This window comes from Poecilia reticulata, linkage group LG1, assembly GCF_000633615.1.
Source record: "Poecilia reticulata strain Guanapo linkage group LG1, Guppy_female_1.0+MT, whole genome shotgun sequence".
Lineage (NCBI taxonomy): Eukaryota > Metazoa > Chordata > Actinopteri > Cyprinodontiformes > Poeciliidae > Poecilia > Poecilia reticulata.
The window spans coordinates 19,447,546-19,464,502 of NC_024331.1; the positions used below are offsets into that span (position 1 = coordinate 19,447,546).

General features: G+C 38.0%; 1 protein-coding gene across 15 annotated transcripts in view; it reads right to left on the bottom strand.

Annotated features, from left to right (window-relative positions):
• The window catches only part of slit2 (slit homolog 2 (Drosophila)), a 105,122-nt gene that overhangs the window by 73,679 nt on the left and 14,486 nt on the right, over positions 1 to 16,957 (bottom strand). For all 15 annotated transcript variants that reach the window (XM_017306453.1, XM_008413038.2, XM_017306452.1 and 12 more), the window contains exon 4: positions 16,800 to 16,871. In XM_017306453.1, coding sequence (XP_017161942.1) covers positions 16,800 to 16,871 — 72 coding nt within the window. The remainder of the gene's footprint in view (positions 1 to 16,799; positions 16,872 to 16,957) is intronic.

Sequence of the window (16,957 nt, forward strand, 5' to 3'; positions counted from 1 at the left end):
CACACACACACACACACACACACACACAGATATAGTGTCAGATCATCACTCTGAGGTTTTGTCAGAACATGCAGGTTGCCAGGCTGTGATTTGTTGTGGGTAATAACCCTTTCCTTTCCCATCCTCGTTTCCTTACCTTCCATCTCATCACCTTACTTTTTTTTGTTTTTTTCCTCCGTTTTCCATTTTCCAGGTGCTGAATGATAGCTGCTGCTGCTGCTCATATACTGGTCTCAAGTAATCTGCAATGATCCTCTAATTTAATGCCAAATCTTAGAAACTCCACTGTGCTGATTGAATCTTGCATTTAATCTAGATGTCTTGAGTTTTACATACGTCTTCGTGATGTTTTATGTCTAACCCATTTATATGCTTGAGTCAAAAAATAAAGTTGAAAGAAATGAAGGGCAACATGAAAACGTTGTGATGGATCTTCTATGTTATAGAAGGTCCATGCGTCATTTCTATAATTAAATATAATTGAATTGAAAAGATTAATGATATTCTTCTTCATTAAATGGCTTTTTCTTAGTTTCTGCAGACTTTTCAGCTTTAATCCTACAGTCAGTTTAAAAAAAGGGGTAAAATAATGTGTTTAGGTTCAATTGATCACCCACCTGAGTCCTACTTTTTACATTTTTATGTACATGTCATTTGTTTAACTTCTTTTTGGTTCATAAAATTAAAACTTTTTCATTATTTAGCCTCACATTTAATAAAAAACAAAATAGGCTGATTTAAAACATTACGTCCAGTTTGTAAAATGAAAAGGGCTTTGAAGGAACATTAATTAACGCGATGGTGTTCAGTAATTTATGAGTATAGATGAATATGAATTGTGTTCTAAACAACGTTAAGCAAACCTTTGGAAAATTAAACATCACAAATTATCAGTATTTTCCTAAGTTGTTTCCAAAAAGCTGGCTGGCTTAATGAAAAGGTATTTTCAATACCTGTTTATAGGTTACTTTCAAAAGATGTTTAATCTGAAAAATGAGCTTGATCGGAACACATATTCTAATTGAGTGACTGCATTCCAATGAATAAACTAATAAGAGGAGTGTAACTCCATGTTTAATTATTGTGAAGTGGGAAAAGTGACAAATAATACATGACCGTTTTAAATGGTGGCGGTTAAATATTTATTGGACATTTGTCATTAAGTATGGATTCCTGTGTTAGAGGAGTGTTTTAATTCATCGTAAACACCATAATGAACAAACTGCAGTATTTTATCTTTGTTTGAGGTTTTACTTTTCTCTCTTTCCAACAGAGAGTGTACCTGGTTGAACTATTCTGTTTTCAGTTGTGTCTTTTCCCTCGACTTACTGGGGTCATTACATATTTTCATTGTGTGTCCTCTCTGTTTTTCTCATCCATAGAAAGTACTCCTGATCCAGTACTTCAAGGTTTTTATGTCTCTTTCCTGGATGCGGCCCCTGAAGGAGCCAATAACTCGGTGCACTCTGTGCAAAGTCTATAAGCCGGTGCAGTAGGCGGGGCTTGGTTAGATTAACATTTTACCATTTGGTTTTATGATCAACCTTATCTAACTACAGTTTTGGATTGAAATTGACTGTATGTATTTGGTTGATCTGCGATTAAATGGATTTGATTTAAATTTGGACCAAACTATATTCTATTAACTGCCTATAAAATGGACCTGCTGACTCATGAAGTGCCTTGGGGTTACATTTGTTTGGTAAAAGGTGTTATTTAAGTAAACCTAACTACAAAGAAACACAAATCTCTCATAGTACAACTCAGAAAGGACAGACAGTGCAGTCAGCTGATGAGACGTCTAGGAAAACACCAATTACCTTGCAGGACCTTCAGGCATCATCTCTGGCAGAAAGTCTTGTGTGCTCTAAACACACCTATGCTAACAGCATCCCACCTCCCCAGAGTCTTGTTTGTAATTATGGCAGCTGTAAAACGGGCTGACATCATAACATCAGGCCCTTGTGGCCTCTCTGTATGTACATTACTTTACTCATGTGTTTCATTGCAGCTGTTCTCCGTTTGTAGCGACACATTACTGGCGGTGCCTCCCAAAATGATAAACTAATCGTTACGTCTTCTCAAAACCGAGCAGAAAAATATCCCAGGATCAGCGCACACAATATCCCACTGTGCAGAAATTTGCAAAAATCACTAAACAGTGAACTCATCTGGCTGCTTCTGCTGGAGTGAGCAAGACGATAAAAGTGAAACACAGGATGAAGAACATTTCACAACGTTCTCAAAATTTAATGTTATCAGTTTCTCAGCTGCTTTATTGGCCAGAAATGTGGAGATAATGAGGAAGAATATCAAATGATGTAACAGGGAAAATGCACTGACACAAAAGTTACTCTCAAAGCGTTTCAGACGGTTGAATTTCACCGTTCCAGAAAAACTCTGTGCCCAGCTGAAAGAAGAGCTTGAATCTTCCCCAATACGGCTTTTAGATCTTCCTCCATGAATTAAAACTTCTCTTCCAATCGGCATTCATAATTCAGGTCACTCTGATGTCTAACGATGAACGTCTGATGCAAGAAAATGGGAGGGGAAACCTGCCAGCACACAGTCACTCTCTTGTTCCACCCTAATAATCTCCTTCAAGTCCCCCCCACTTGTGTTTAAAACTGTGCCAATAGTCAATAATTGAATTTCCCCAAACGATAAGAATCTGTCTTTGTCTTGGCATCAAATTTAACCCCATAGAGTTTTGCAATCTATGTGCTCGCTTATACAAACAAGGAGGAGACAGGGTGGGAAGCCTGCTAACCATGTGAAATATTTAGGAGGGCCAGGAGGGGAAATCCACTGTGTTTTGTTTTCATGGAAATGTGAAGAGACAGAAGAGAAAAGAGCTTCAAGAAGAACCACAGACCGCAAAATCCCTGCTTTGACTTGGCCCATTAAAGCCCATTTAGACGCATCACAATCACATGGCAAGAAAAAGATTGACAGCAAAACTAGAGAAACTGATGAAGAAAAGAGAGAAAGTGCTAAGAGGAATATGTAATATGAAGTCCAAACTTGTCTTTGCATAGTTTATCTGATCACTCCTTCAGATAGTATCTGTTTTATCCTGGATTACCCAACCTTCCCGGCATCCTGCGTGGGTGTGTGTGTGTGTGCGCATGTGTGTGTATCGGTGTGTGTTTCCCTTTGCCTGACACTTGCTGAGAGGTCAGGGCTCTCTTGAGCAGCCGTCCAATTACGGGGAGCACGGTGTTGCCGTAGAGATGAGAGAAAACTGTAATTGGATAATGACACATTGGGGTTGGAACCTGTCATTAGACACACACACACACACACACACACACACACACACACACACACACACACGCACACACACACACACACACACACACACACACCCGCACACGCACACACAGACCAGCAAGCTCACGCAGGGACACACACACAGGTCGGGTAACAACCTGTGATTACAAACCTGCTGATCCATCACCAGCCCTGAGCTATACACAGCCACAGCGCTGAACTTTCACTTATCCTTTCTGTCTGATTCGCACATAATTGTTGATTCATTTACTGCCCCTTGGAAAAGAGTCTCCACCACCTCAGCGTGTTCACATTAAGTTCAAACTTTAAAGTATTTTAAAGTGCGATAGATCCATCTAGAAAGTAGCGTATGATTGTGGAAGAAGAAATACCTCAGAGATGTGTTAAAAAAGATTAATGAACAAACGGTGGGTCAGTTTTACTTATAGTCCATGTCTTCCAATCACAGATTAATGATGTACTGTGAAAAATATGGGAAACTACAGTGTAAGCAAGATAAAAAGATGGATAATGATATAATGAGAGATGATAATAATCAAACTAGAGATGTTCCAACATTGTTTTTGTTGTTTTTTTAAGAGTAACCCCTTGTAAGAGGAAAAACCAAGCAACTCTCAACCTGAGATGGAGGGACGATGTGCAGCGGAATGTTTGAAAAATAAAAGTGCGTTAAAATTTTTTTTTTTTTTTTGCTGGATTCAGTGAGAGAATGATGAAGATCAAGAAACAAGTTTGTGGAGAAGTTTAAACCAGATTTATGTTCAAGAATAACATCCCAGCTAATGAAAATAGTAGCGATCCTGCCCGAAGTTTGCTGTGAGCCACACTAGGGACGCCGCTCAAATCATAGAAGTTAAAATTGTAACTTTTTAGAAAACGTCTAAACATTTTTTAAGGATGGAAGCTACGTTGTGACACAAGGTTGTGGCATCATCAGGCGTTGGTGATGATTTTCTTCAGGAGGGACATGGAAAATGAACACAGTTGATGGGAAGGTGCAAGTACAAACCTACTTTGTAACTGCAGCCAAACATGGTTTTGCAAAGTATCGTCTCAAGTGGTTGAATAAATTACACACATTATATGAAAAAAAACGCAGCATCATTGTTATTTGTTTTTACACTACTTTGAGCTGGACTATCACATAAAGTCCCAATAATTTACATTGTAATTTGTGGTTGCAACATGACAAACATGTGAACGAGGTTGATGGTTATGACCACTATTGTATGTATTGCACCTCAAAGCAAAAGATGTACTGAACAATTCTCTTCACTTTAAAAAAAAAAAAAAAAAAAATATTATATGTTTTTAACTATTTCAAAGGGACTGGCTTTGTTGTGGGTTTGTTTCTGGCCCCAGTCCTCACATTCTGCAAACATAGTGTGTTTTAATGAGCATGGGTCGCCGTGGTCACTTCAAACACACTCGGCTTTTAACGAAATAATGCGAGAGGCTCTAAACTTGTGAGCAACATCTCTGGGAGCAATCACTGGTCAGCTCCCAGTTTCCTCTTCTGGTTTCTTCTGCTTCATTACCATGGATGAGGGCCTTGCATAAGCCTCTCCAAACCAATGTGTGGGACTTTGAGGACAGAGAGCCAGGGAGGGGGCTGAAGAGGGAGAGTAGGCAACGAAAAAGAATTAGGAGAAGGTACTGTAAAGAGAACAGGAAGATAATAGCAGGAGGGAGAGACACGTACAAGCAGAGGAAGAAAATGGTGGTGGTGGGGGGTGCACAAAAAAAAGACCAAGTGAGCATGAGAGGCGATGGAGGGAGGGCAGTGAGCTCTTCTTTTGTGGTTGTTGCAGAGTGACAGGGGTGCCAATGGAGTGGCCAGCGATGACGGTCCCACTGGAGAATGCAGACTATGCCAGCAGAGTGGCACTAATGGAGCCAGAGAGGGGATGCAGTTGCCTGCCTCAGAGAGAGGTTATTGTGCAACTGGACAAGGCAGCTTGACACCGAGCCAAGATGGAGCACTGGGGCTGGGGGTGGGGGGTTAGAAGGGAGTTTCCTGAGGCAAAGAAAGGCGGCCATGTTAGGTCTGCTGAGTGATTGACATAAACTGAACTCGTCCTCTCTTATTTGACTTGTGAAGCTATCTAAAGACTTGGTTTTTCTTGTGATTTTTTTAATTGTTCCTGTCTCATTACCTCTGTGGACAGGTGAATACGGTCATATGACAATGATTTTATAAATTCAATGCTACGTTCCTTTGCTTATTATAGGTATAGTTCAGGATTTTTAAAGTAGACGCAAACGATAACTCTGTCAGTGTCCTCAATTTCAATTAAATGGTACAATTTCATTAATGTCGCAGCTATTTATGCAACATCCATTGGACTGTTAGTAAAGCCAATGAATATTTATGCAGGAAAAGGAGGTAGAATGTGTTTCCACAGAAATGTAAGAAAAAAAATTAAGTGTTCTCTGTGTCACTTGATAAACAAATAAAGTGAAGTAAAAAATTCTGTAAAATGTTGGCTTTTCATCGGACATTTCTTTCTATCACAGTTACTCTAGCAGTGTAAATATATTTAGGAAACTTCATAACTTTGCTGTCTTTCTAACCAAAGGTCCCAGCTCAACAAATTTTTTATGAATGAAAAGAGGAAACGTCATTAACAGGGTGTGTTCAATGATAACAATATTTATTTACTTTCCTATCCCTTAAGGCAGAGCTATAGTTTTGCTTTTAGCGGTTCACATTGACCACTTGATGTGTACGTTGGTGCAGTATTCTCCAAAAATGAGCCATCATAGAGGAATCATATACACGCCAGTACAGGTGAACCTGCTCTGCAAGAGCAAATTCCAAATCGTTCATTTTTGCTCAAAGATGGTGTGTGCGATCTGCACAAAGTTATGAAATTTCACAGGTGAACAACCAGGCGCTGCAACAAGAGTGAGGCCAACTCAGTTACTAGAAAACATGAACTTCCAAACTTGTCTTCTCAGATCTAGACCAGACTTCTGATATTTTGTAACAGCTTTTGGCTTTGGTGGACCACCTCTAGATTGGTAATGGCCCCCTATCGGGCCAAATCTTACAAAATGTTCTAGGAGTACGCCTGCCTCTCAGACCAGCTATTAGATTCCAGTATAGATTTATCCTAAATAGAGGACAGGAGAGGATTTAGCATCTTCAGGTAAGATATTAAATGTTTATTATGTTTTACTGGAACTTAAATTGCCATTCCTTTAAGTCTCACAATAAGTTAAGATAAGTTACTGACTCATCAAGTCATGACTGCCCACAGCAAGTATGGGTCAATACTGCTGAGTAGCTGCTTGTTTGATTGGGGTGAGAAGAGAAGCGTCGCATGATGAATCGTCCTGATTGCTCTGTAATCTATCCCATAATTCATCGACCAGGCGAGCTCATCTATCAATACACAACCTGCAAAGTCCCTGAAGATTTCTGCTTTTAGGAAGGAAGGTTCCTCCGTCTTGTGTCTTCTCAGTGATGCAAAGCCAGAGTTCACTTCGGGCCAAGTCACTTATACAAAACAGAAACATTTGAGTAGAAGCAAAGTAAGGAGACCCGAGATGAAGAGCGGGAAAGTTGGGTGGTTTTACCACACACGGTGACCCCTAATCACACATAAGGTTACGATATACTTTGACGATCCAGAAGACCTCACAGACACACAGATTCTCACGTATTTCGCACTGTAACTACCTGCTTCCAGGTAAGCTCTTCCTGGCTTTGGATTGGTATGTAACCCTCTGCCAGTAATCCAGACTCAAGTTACTCACACTCTCACACATAAAACACCTGGGCACTTCTCTAACAGACTCGCAGGCTCCATGCTTTAGGCTACCTGCCATAGACATTAAGGACTGACATACCTTTCTCCTATCATTTCCATGACTCTCTGCCTCGTTCCCCCTCCTTTCTTTACTTTGCTTGTCCATCAATCCCCCTCTAGACTGTGCACTTTTTCACACACATCTATCTCACAATGGCCAAGACGCCTCTTTCTTCGTCTCTGTAAATTCCTCGCAGCACTTTTTTCCACACCATTTAAGAGAGCAAATATGTCTCTAATCTTTCCTTTAAATTCCCTTCATTCATTCTGTCTGTATACACCCCTCCTCCTTCGCTGTAAGTTATTCCAGGCGCAGCTTTCACTCCCGGTGTGACACGACAGGCAAAGCAGCAGCATCACTGCTGGCAGCTCCATTATCCTGGATATCTCATCGGTTGACACCGACGCTCTCTGACCCTTTGCCCCACTGCTCTGAACTCTGACACTCGTACAGCCTGGGTGACAGGTGATTAATGAAGCCGCATGCGTCCAGCCAAACTTTAGATAGACAGCTTCATGTTTTAACATCATCTGCTGAGTTACATATTACATGAATATGAAATTTTTCTTTGCAAAACAAACTCTGGACATCAAATTTAGCTCTTTTCTTCATCTCTGCTTCCTGTATAAAATTTGCTCAATTAGCTGGCAACACAATCATGGTTGGTCATTTGCAAACTCAAAACTCTTGGGCTCGTAACAACAATCTTCTTGTGGAAGTTGTCACTGAGGAAAGAAGACTTGGCTCCATTTGTTCATTTTGATCTTCTAATCCCGCTCTAAAGTCTGTAGGCTGTGACGTTCACTCTGTCTACTGGGAGTTACTCACCAATTTGTATTTCCATTTCTTAACATTGTTTTTCTTCTTACTGTTTCTTCCATTTCTTGTCCCATTTAATTAAAACCCAGCGTAGGAGTTTTGTTTTCATTTGAGGGGTAACATTTCTATTAAATACATAGATAAATTAAATATCCACAAATATCCTCAAATCTGAAGTATAATTTAATTGTATGTTATTATAAGGACATTTTATATCATAATACTGTAAGTTCACATTTGCTCTGCAACTGTTTTTCATTTTGGTCCATGGAATTTGATCAAATAAGAGATCAAGCTCATTTATAAAGCCAAAATACCTCTAAGTGACCTTTTTCAGGTAAATATGTTTTTTTATATAAATGAACCAAGTTTCTTTACAGCATCTTTTGACTCTTGAGTTGACAAATGACATTCCAACAGGGGCCCAACTACACATTTTCTAATGTAAATGCACATTAGACAGTTTACACATCATAGGCATTCTCGTATATCATTTTTCTATTCAGCAGTACATCAAATTCTAGCTTTTACATTTAATGCTACATTCAATCTTAACAAAACTCTCCATTATTCTAATAAAGTTACCTTAGTGCAGTGCTCTCATGGTAAACTGAGTTAAATTTAGCAAGCCAAAGTTATTAAATCCAGCAGAGTTCAGGCCAGAACTCACGTCATGTTTTATGGCGCACAGTTAAAGCTGAGGATGTAATGCAGCTTAGCAAAAAAACGAAAGAAAAAAAACTGCACACAGCAGTAAAGACTACAAAAAGCACACAAAAAAGAGCTGTACACACATCCTTTACATTGTTGCTGTGTAAAATAATTTGTTGTTCTGTTGCTCCCTAAACAACATCAGCGGAGCTGGAAAACTCTTACTAAAATAACTTGAGAGTGAATCAGGCATTGTGTTCAGATGAGAATGACCAAATCACTTCTTAGGAATGAGTCGCCTTGAGCGTTTCAGGTCATGTGATTCATATGACGGTGAGTCACCAACACCTCGAAACTGTTGTAACTATTAGCTCACCCTCAAGGTAATTCATAATCTGCGCAAGGATGACATGGAAATATTTGAAGACCAAGACGTTAAACAGCAAGGAAAGAAACATACAATTACCTTTCCCACTGTTTTGACTAAATACAATGTGTCTGATCCAAGAGTGCTAATGAAAACATTTCTTGAACTAGAAAAAAAACCTGTGCGTGTGTGTGTGTGTGTGTGTGTGCGCGTGTGTGTTAAAGAGCCATTCTCTAATTAGAGTGCATGTTTGTGAGTTTTTATATCTGCTAGAAACAGGAACCAGGGGGTGCAGAAAACATTGCTGAATCGTAACGCAATGCGCCTGCGGCTATACTTGTTTCTTCAATGAAGAAAGAAAAAATATCTAAAGTGAAGCAAAAAAAAAGAGACGGGGTGGAAATGTATGAAATTTTATGGCCATTGGTTGTGAGCTATCCCAAACTGTATCTTAAAGCTTTGAGCTAATAAATTCTATCACCAAACTTTGATTAAATTAAAGAAAGTTTGTCAGCTTGTTAGTATTTTTTTTTTTTTTKTTAAGGTTAATTTGTTGTTTTTTTTTATTATTCAGGTCGTGCCTCTTTGTACAAGAGGCACGATCTCTCAACTTTCTGTGTGAGAGTAAGCAAATGGGAAGTGTGAATAAATTTTATTACAAATGGAACAAACCTAAGAATCAAGGTCAAGCACAGGAAGTAAAGAAGTACCTTAAACATTAAAGGTTTTTAAACTATATGAACAACAAGTATTGCAATTATTAGAAATATGTTTGCTCATACATTACTCACTAGGTGCTCAATAAGCTCTTAATTACGTCACAATTTTTATTTTACAATATAATTGACTTCTTTGCTGTTAATCTTTGTCAAAGTTTTGTTACTGAAAACTGCATTTAAATTTATTTATGATCTCACTGATAAAAACTGCAAGCCATAACATTTTGCATGGACACAATTCATCCAAACATACTTTAAATTTTTTCTTACCAAAGGTTTAATTTTTCACAAGTTTTTGTTGGTAAGAGGGAGGCGACAGCCCAGTTCTTTGCTTGTATAAATCACCTCCTACTTAGATCTCACGTCTGGAACATTCTTCACCTTTGACCGCTCTCAAACCCAGAGGTCATCGTCACTGTGGCAACAAAAACGCTTGGAGCACCTCTATCTTAATTAAAAAACATTATTTACTCAGAGAAAATTTCATCCTCTCTACCTTTGACCTCTCTCTTCCTTTCTCCCTCCTCCCCTCTCTATGCAACCAACAAACTATTGACACCATAGAAAGGCCCACATCCTCTGAAGTTTTCCTGCACTTTCGTGTCACACCAGTGCCCAGGCTGTAGTACTTGGCAGAGTCTGCATGCGAGTGTTTCTGTGAGAAAGTGTGTGTGTGTGTGTGTGTGTGTGTGTAGTGGGGTTAACCTTTCACAGAAGACAAAGGTACAACGTTAAGACTCAGTGCTTTGTGGCAAAGCGTCATCAGGAAAGCGTTTAGTAGAGGATTAGAGAGTACTATATACACATCAACAAACACACATTAAAAATGCACTTTAACTCATTCATTCAAACTCTTATTTAATGCTGATGTAATGTGTGTCAATTAACTTTTTAAAATGTTTACGCTTCATAAGTAAAAGTGGTAGGATACTTTCTTAAGTTCACGTGTCAAATACCATAAACAACTTTTCTTTGCAATTTTTTCAACATCCCTTCTTTAAAAATGAAACAAAACTCAAAACAAGATAAGATATTATTTATCCACATGAAATGACAATGAAATTTGACAATTAAAAACTGGAAAGCAGAAATTAAGTAAATGAAAGCTGTTTTTTTTGTTGTTGTAATTTTATATAGTTTTGTAACTGTAAATGAAAAGCTGATAAAGATAACACTAACAAAAAAGTAAATGAAAGGTTCAGATATGCATGAAGCATCTTTTCTGCTTTGTTGCAGATTGTCTATCAGAACAGCAAACATATAAAATGTTCTTTTTTTCTGCAACAAAACATATTGAAATGAACAAAAGAATAAAATGCAAACATGTATCTAAAATTCTGATGAGCTGAACGAGGTTAGAAATTTACTTCTTGTCCTCTCCTGCATTCCTCAGCTAAGTTCTCACAACTGGCGCACATGGAAAGTAGCATAATGTTGCAAAGCCATGAAGCAGACTGCTGAATCTTCTGCAAGCACAAGGTTAGACACTGAGAGCTTTAAAAAAGTGTTTTATGATCTTCTATCAAAACAGTGATTTGGTGGTCTGAATGTTTTATCGCCCGAAAGGAAGGATGTTATCTACTGGCAGCAATAGCACGTTCAGTTTGATTTAAGGGATGGAGAGCTGGTCAAAAATGAAGTTCACTCTTGGTAAACTGGGTGTATACTTGCTGCTGTTAACGATCCATCTAGACAATTTAAGTTTACTTCTCAACAAACTGGTGTGCTAACTATTCATCAAGTTTCGAAATCATACTCCACAAAATACTCAACGTATTGTGCAAAGTGGTGGGATCCTTGCTTCAAACAAAACAATAAAACTCAGCAGTTATACAGCAAAGATTGAGGAGCATATTAAAACTGTGTTTGAGTTCAGGCATAATCCTGAGTTGACAAGGAAATAGTTAATGTGATATCATGGTTATGTGGACTGGAGACGGATGAACAACTTTCCCATCATGATACTTCAGTTGCCATAAAAATGTCCCAGTCAGCCACAACATTAAAAATACAAAAGGCTATATGACTGACTATTGGGTTACAGTGACTAATGTAATGGTATCAGGTGTTTGTGATGGATTACTGAAGCCAATAAACTGTAATTCCAGAAATGGACACTCTTAAAAACAAAGCAAAAAAAAATCTGGATTTAAGACCCAAACGGCCTTTTAAACATTAAACACGCATGTAGACGCAGATGAAAGCGTGTTGATGTATACCACCAAACCACTACAGCACAAACAATGAAAAAGTTTAATTATGCATGTAAATGTGTTCTGTGCACTGTGGGGAAGATGTCAAGATGATGGAGGGAGTGTTATGTACTGGGAAATGTTCTGCTGAGTAACTTTAGGTGCTGTGGTTCATTTGGATGTTACACTGAAACGCATTAGAGTTGACGCCTCTCTCTCCTTCACTCATTCCCACTTGTAATTGGTTTCTTTTGGTCAGAAACTTGTAAAGAAACTTCTCAATTCTGAAGTGTTCTTCAAAGTTTTGTTTTTCTCTAAGTGACTGCTTCAAATTAGAGCTTTGTAACACCTCAAATATCTTTGCTTGTAACACATCTACTTAAAATAGTCATTTTAACACATTTTTTCCCCAAAAGTTTGCCTTCCTTTCCTTCTCGAAGGAAATTCTCACATAAAATACCAAGAACAAAATCTACTTAACCAATTTATGCTTCATGTTGCTTCAGACTCTTAAATTACCACAGTAAAGGCAGAATAAACAAAAATGTAATTAATCCAGACCTAACTAGCAATTGCAACGGTATGGTAACCAAAAGTGACCATAATCTTCCACCGCACACACAAATATTACCCATATATGAACACATGCAACATTTCTGAATTCATAACCATTCATATCCATACATTACAATGTGAAAGCTGTGACTTATTCTTGTTTCCTCTTACCAATCATTCCCTTCAATTAAGCTGGTCAGACAAAGATTAAAGATCTATCAAATTCAACAGGTTATCTTTTATTAATCAAAGTGTCAGGGTTTATTTTTCCAGCTTATTTTTCAGTTGTGTTGTGAGCCATGATTTAACTGTATATAATCTGTCCCTTACAACAAACATACTCATTACAGATGTCATTGGAAATGACAGAAAATGTAATTTCCAATAATGTTCAATTTTCTACTGCAGGGAATTTGCTAATAACAACTATTCACTGATGGTTTCTATTACAGTCTTATCCCTAAATACCTTTAAAATGTTGGAAAGAGATGTGCTAGTTAAGCTAAAGTAATAATTTTGCGTCTGAATCAAAAATAATTTACACCTGTTAACCAACATCGGGGTCATGAGGTCAGCTTGAGGTTAAACTTTCCTTGCTCTGCTGCACTTGCCTGCTCAGGATTATTAACCAAAGGTCACAAAACAGCTCAAACAACAACATGAGTTCTTGTAGGAGAACCATTTCCAACAAATTGACTTGGTTACTCTTCAACAAATATTAACTGAAAGTCACCATTAACATATTTAAATCAGAAAAGCAACAGAAAATCACAAAGCAGTGTTTTCAAGAATCAGTTTTCCAATTTTTGTCTTTTCATTTCATGGACATACACTGCTTGGTTAGACAAATAATACATAATAATAATAATAAAAACTATTTTAAGAAAATAAGGAAAAATATAAAATCACAGCATATAATAAGCATTGTATTTTTAAAAACAAAATTAAGTTATCCTTTCATAATGTAAAATGGATAAGTTAGCGACAATGATTCATTAAATAATTGATTTTCTTTGTATTTATTTCCTTTGGGTTTTTTGCAAAACGCAGTTTATTGTACTCTTATGCTTTTTTATCTACCTGGTTTTAACCACAGATTTTTCTGTAAATCTGTGGTTAAATAGTTTTATACATTTAGTTTTATGCCTCACTAATCTTACCAAACATAGAGAACCAGCATCTACTTTTATCAGAACATGAACCCAGAGAAAGCCCTACTAGTTTATAAATTATGGATTACTTATTCTTAATAAACATAGAGGACCAAGATGTAGTTTTATACTTTCACCCTTCTCTCTTTCTTTTGGTTTTGTTGTTCTGTTTGCAAAGCATTTTAAACTGCCTTGTCCTGAATATGTGCTACATAAATAAAATTGCCTTCTCTTACCCTATATAGAGTTTGTATTGTCTGATCTTAAACCTAATACGACAGGTTTCTAGAGCTAGCACAATTCTTGGTTAAAGTCCAGAGCTGGAAGTTATTGCCGGTCCATCTTACTTTACAGAGTCCCTCTAATGAACTGGCACAGTTTGATCTCCCACTAAAAGTGTCTCATTGCTCTCTTCTTTTCCCCTCAGAGCAAACAGTCCCAGCTGTGGTCCTCAGCACTGCTGCTGCTGCGTGACTCTAGATGGAGAAGGGAGCAGGAGGGCCATCTCTGTGTCACATTCAGACAGAAACACAGAGGACATTTCGGTACTTCCAGAACAATATGACTGCAGATGAGTCTTTGTAACGGAGTCAGGGCCCTGGAGTGCTGCGAACGACGATGTGAGCATCTAACGATGGCGGTAGACGGCGCGGTCTGGACAAAGGTGTTTGAAATGGGGTATGATGAAGAGGATTCAGATCTCGTTCTAGATGCTCTTTCTTCTGTTTGGAGGAATTTGCAACAATACTATCAGCAAGGACATGTTTTAAAATATTTTAATTTCAGATCATATTTGTTCATTTTCATTTAATTTACTTTAAAAAGCCACCAAGCCAAACAACTTCAAAGGGGCCGCCAATATTAAGTCAAGAAAGGTTTTGTAGATACTTCACAGTATCCCTTGTGACATAGTAATGATGGTTTTATTTCATCCATCATGTAACCCACTGACTTTGGCTATCTGTGGTATTTGAAGATATAGGTTAAACACCTAATAAATCATTTTAGTACAAGGCTATTGAAACCACTTTCTGACTCTGGTACATTTATTAATTTATGTTAATTTATCAATAATTTATATGTATTTGGATGTTACGTTAGCAATGTTTAAGTGCAACTAAATACACCAGTGGTCTACATTAGTAATGCTAACGGCATTTAACTCACCAACAAATATTGTTCAGGTCACTGCTGACTCTGTTTTTTCCTGCCAGCAACCGATCATTTGTCCTAATTAAAGTTTCTGTCTTACAGTTGTCTCAATATTGTGGTCCAACATGGTATTAAAAAGTTAAGAATCTAATATAACATTATGTTGGCGCGTCAAATAAAACATCCATAGTTTTATTATGTTTTTCTGACATCAAGACATCAGTTGTCAAGGAAACCCAGATTTGTTAGATTAACAAAAACAAAGTACTTCAGTTTAAAACTTTTTAAATGTGCTGCTCAAGACTGAAATATGGACAAATATATTATTGCATTCTCTGATTTTCAGGGTTTTTTTAATATATAGTACAATGATATGTCTAGGTAAGCTAAATATATTCTTAAATGATTTTAAGAATACATTTTTAACCTACAATTTAATCACTTTAATTCAAAGGTAACACCAGTGGGAGTTCACTTACAGGAGCAACCCAATTTCAATAAATAATTCAATATAAATTCAGATTGTGAATTTTTGGAAAACTAATCCATCACGTTTAGTCAGTCTTATTATGTGAAATTCTTTTTATTCAGTTTAGTTGACAGCAAAATCCCATACCTGCACGTATTCAGGCACAAATCAATCTCAGTCGCGTGTTTGTCTAAGCAAACAAATGTACAGAAATCACACCTGACCTCATTCGTACTACAACTCAGCTCTCAGAAGGCCAAACCACCGAGTTGTGCAAAGGTTAAACCCATACAGTACGTACTCACAAACACACACATGTCAAAGCCACAAAAAATGAAAACATTTTCATAATAGCAGGTTCAGCAAGTGTTCATTTATAGCTGCACTGTTGCAAAACTGAAAGCCAGTCAAGCTAGCACATACCTTAAGCCCTCAATATGAAACCCAACAAGATTGTATTTCAGAGGTTCTCAGGGACTTCTTTTGTTTTCTAAAAGTGAAAAGAAGACTATAAAGTCTAAACAACAGCAAACAAGAAGTTTTTTGTTAGACAATAAAAATGTGCTTCAGCTTTCACCGAATGGTGTGCAAATGTCATTTCTCACCAGTTTGATTAGTTCTTCAATTTTTTTCTGCGCTGCTTTCATTTTTTGTGTCTGTGAATCTTAGCTGAAATTAAATATTTATACATCATCGATGCCGAGACAACTAACATAAAAATGCTTGTAAGTGACATGTTGAGTAGCGCAATTTATCCGCGTTGTATTTTTACCTCAGCCCACACGCTGAGCAAAGTGCCAGCTCTTGGCCTTGAGAAGCACACACACTTGCAGAATCACAGACACGCATGCAGACACACACCCTTAAACACAGCAGGTCAAGCCCAGCCGACCACGGCAGCAGCCGCAGAACATAAACAACTTTCACACACTGTGTGAATCAGCTCAGCATTTCAGCATAGCTTTAGATAAATATATTCAGCCGCACATATAAATATATGCAACCATAATTACTCCCCGGGACCCGCAAATGACCGTGACGGGAAGTCGGTTCCCACAGTTTCAGCAGCGTTGCAGGCCCAGCCCAGCAGTACTGGGAATCCAAAACTCGGTTCACGGAGAAGACTGGGACAGACTGGAGAAGGTGCTCAGCGAAAACAAACAGCGGTTTGCCAGGTTGAATGCAAACCAGAGCAATTTATGTGTGCAACTGAAACGATGTTGTGGCGAAAAGGTAACCCAAAGGAAAAACCAGTTCTGAAATATCTGATTAGACCTTCTTCTGTCGGCCATTCTCACTTTCTCCGCTCACAGACTAAAACACACACCTCTCTCCCAGCGGGCAGCAGCTGTTGGGGTGATAATCTCCATTAGCTACTGAACTGGCTGCTACGGACAGTGCCATGCAAGTTTAGTTTCTCACTCTCCTAACACCTTCATCCAACCGAGAACCCCAGCACAATGTCACAAAGAATACACAAACTCATTTAAAGCATTAGCAATCTTTTGAGCTTTGTCACAACAAAAAAGGTTTTTGCGCTACTGACGTTCAGTAGAAATCAAATGAGCGACAGACATGAGAAAAAGAAAAAAAAAAAACAGCAGCATGACTTACAGTCTGTGAAGCTTTGTCGTTCCCAGGAAAAGCAGCTCAGGAAAGACGGCCAGATTATTCCGATTCAGGCGGCTGTAAAAACACAAAATATGGTTAGATACCTGCTTCCAGAGTAGGCTTAAAATATAGATGTGGATAACTGCTTTTTTTTTTTTTTT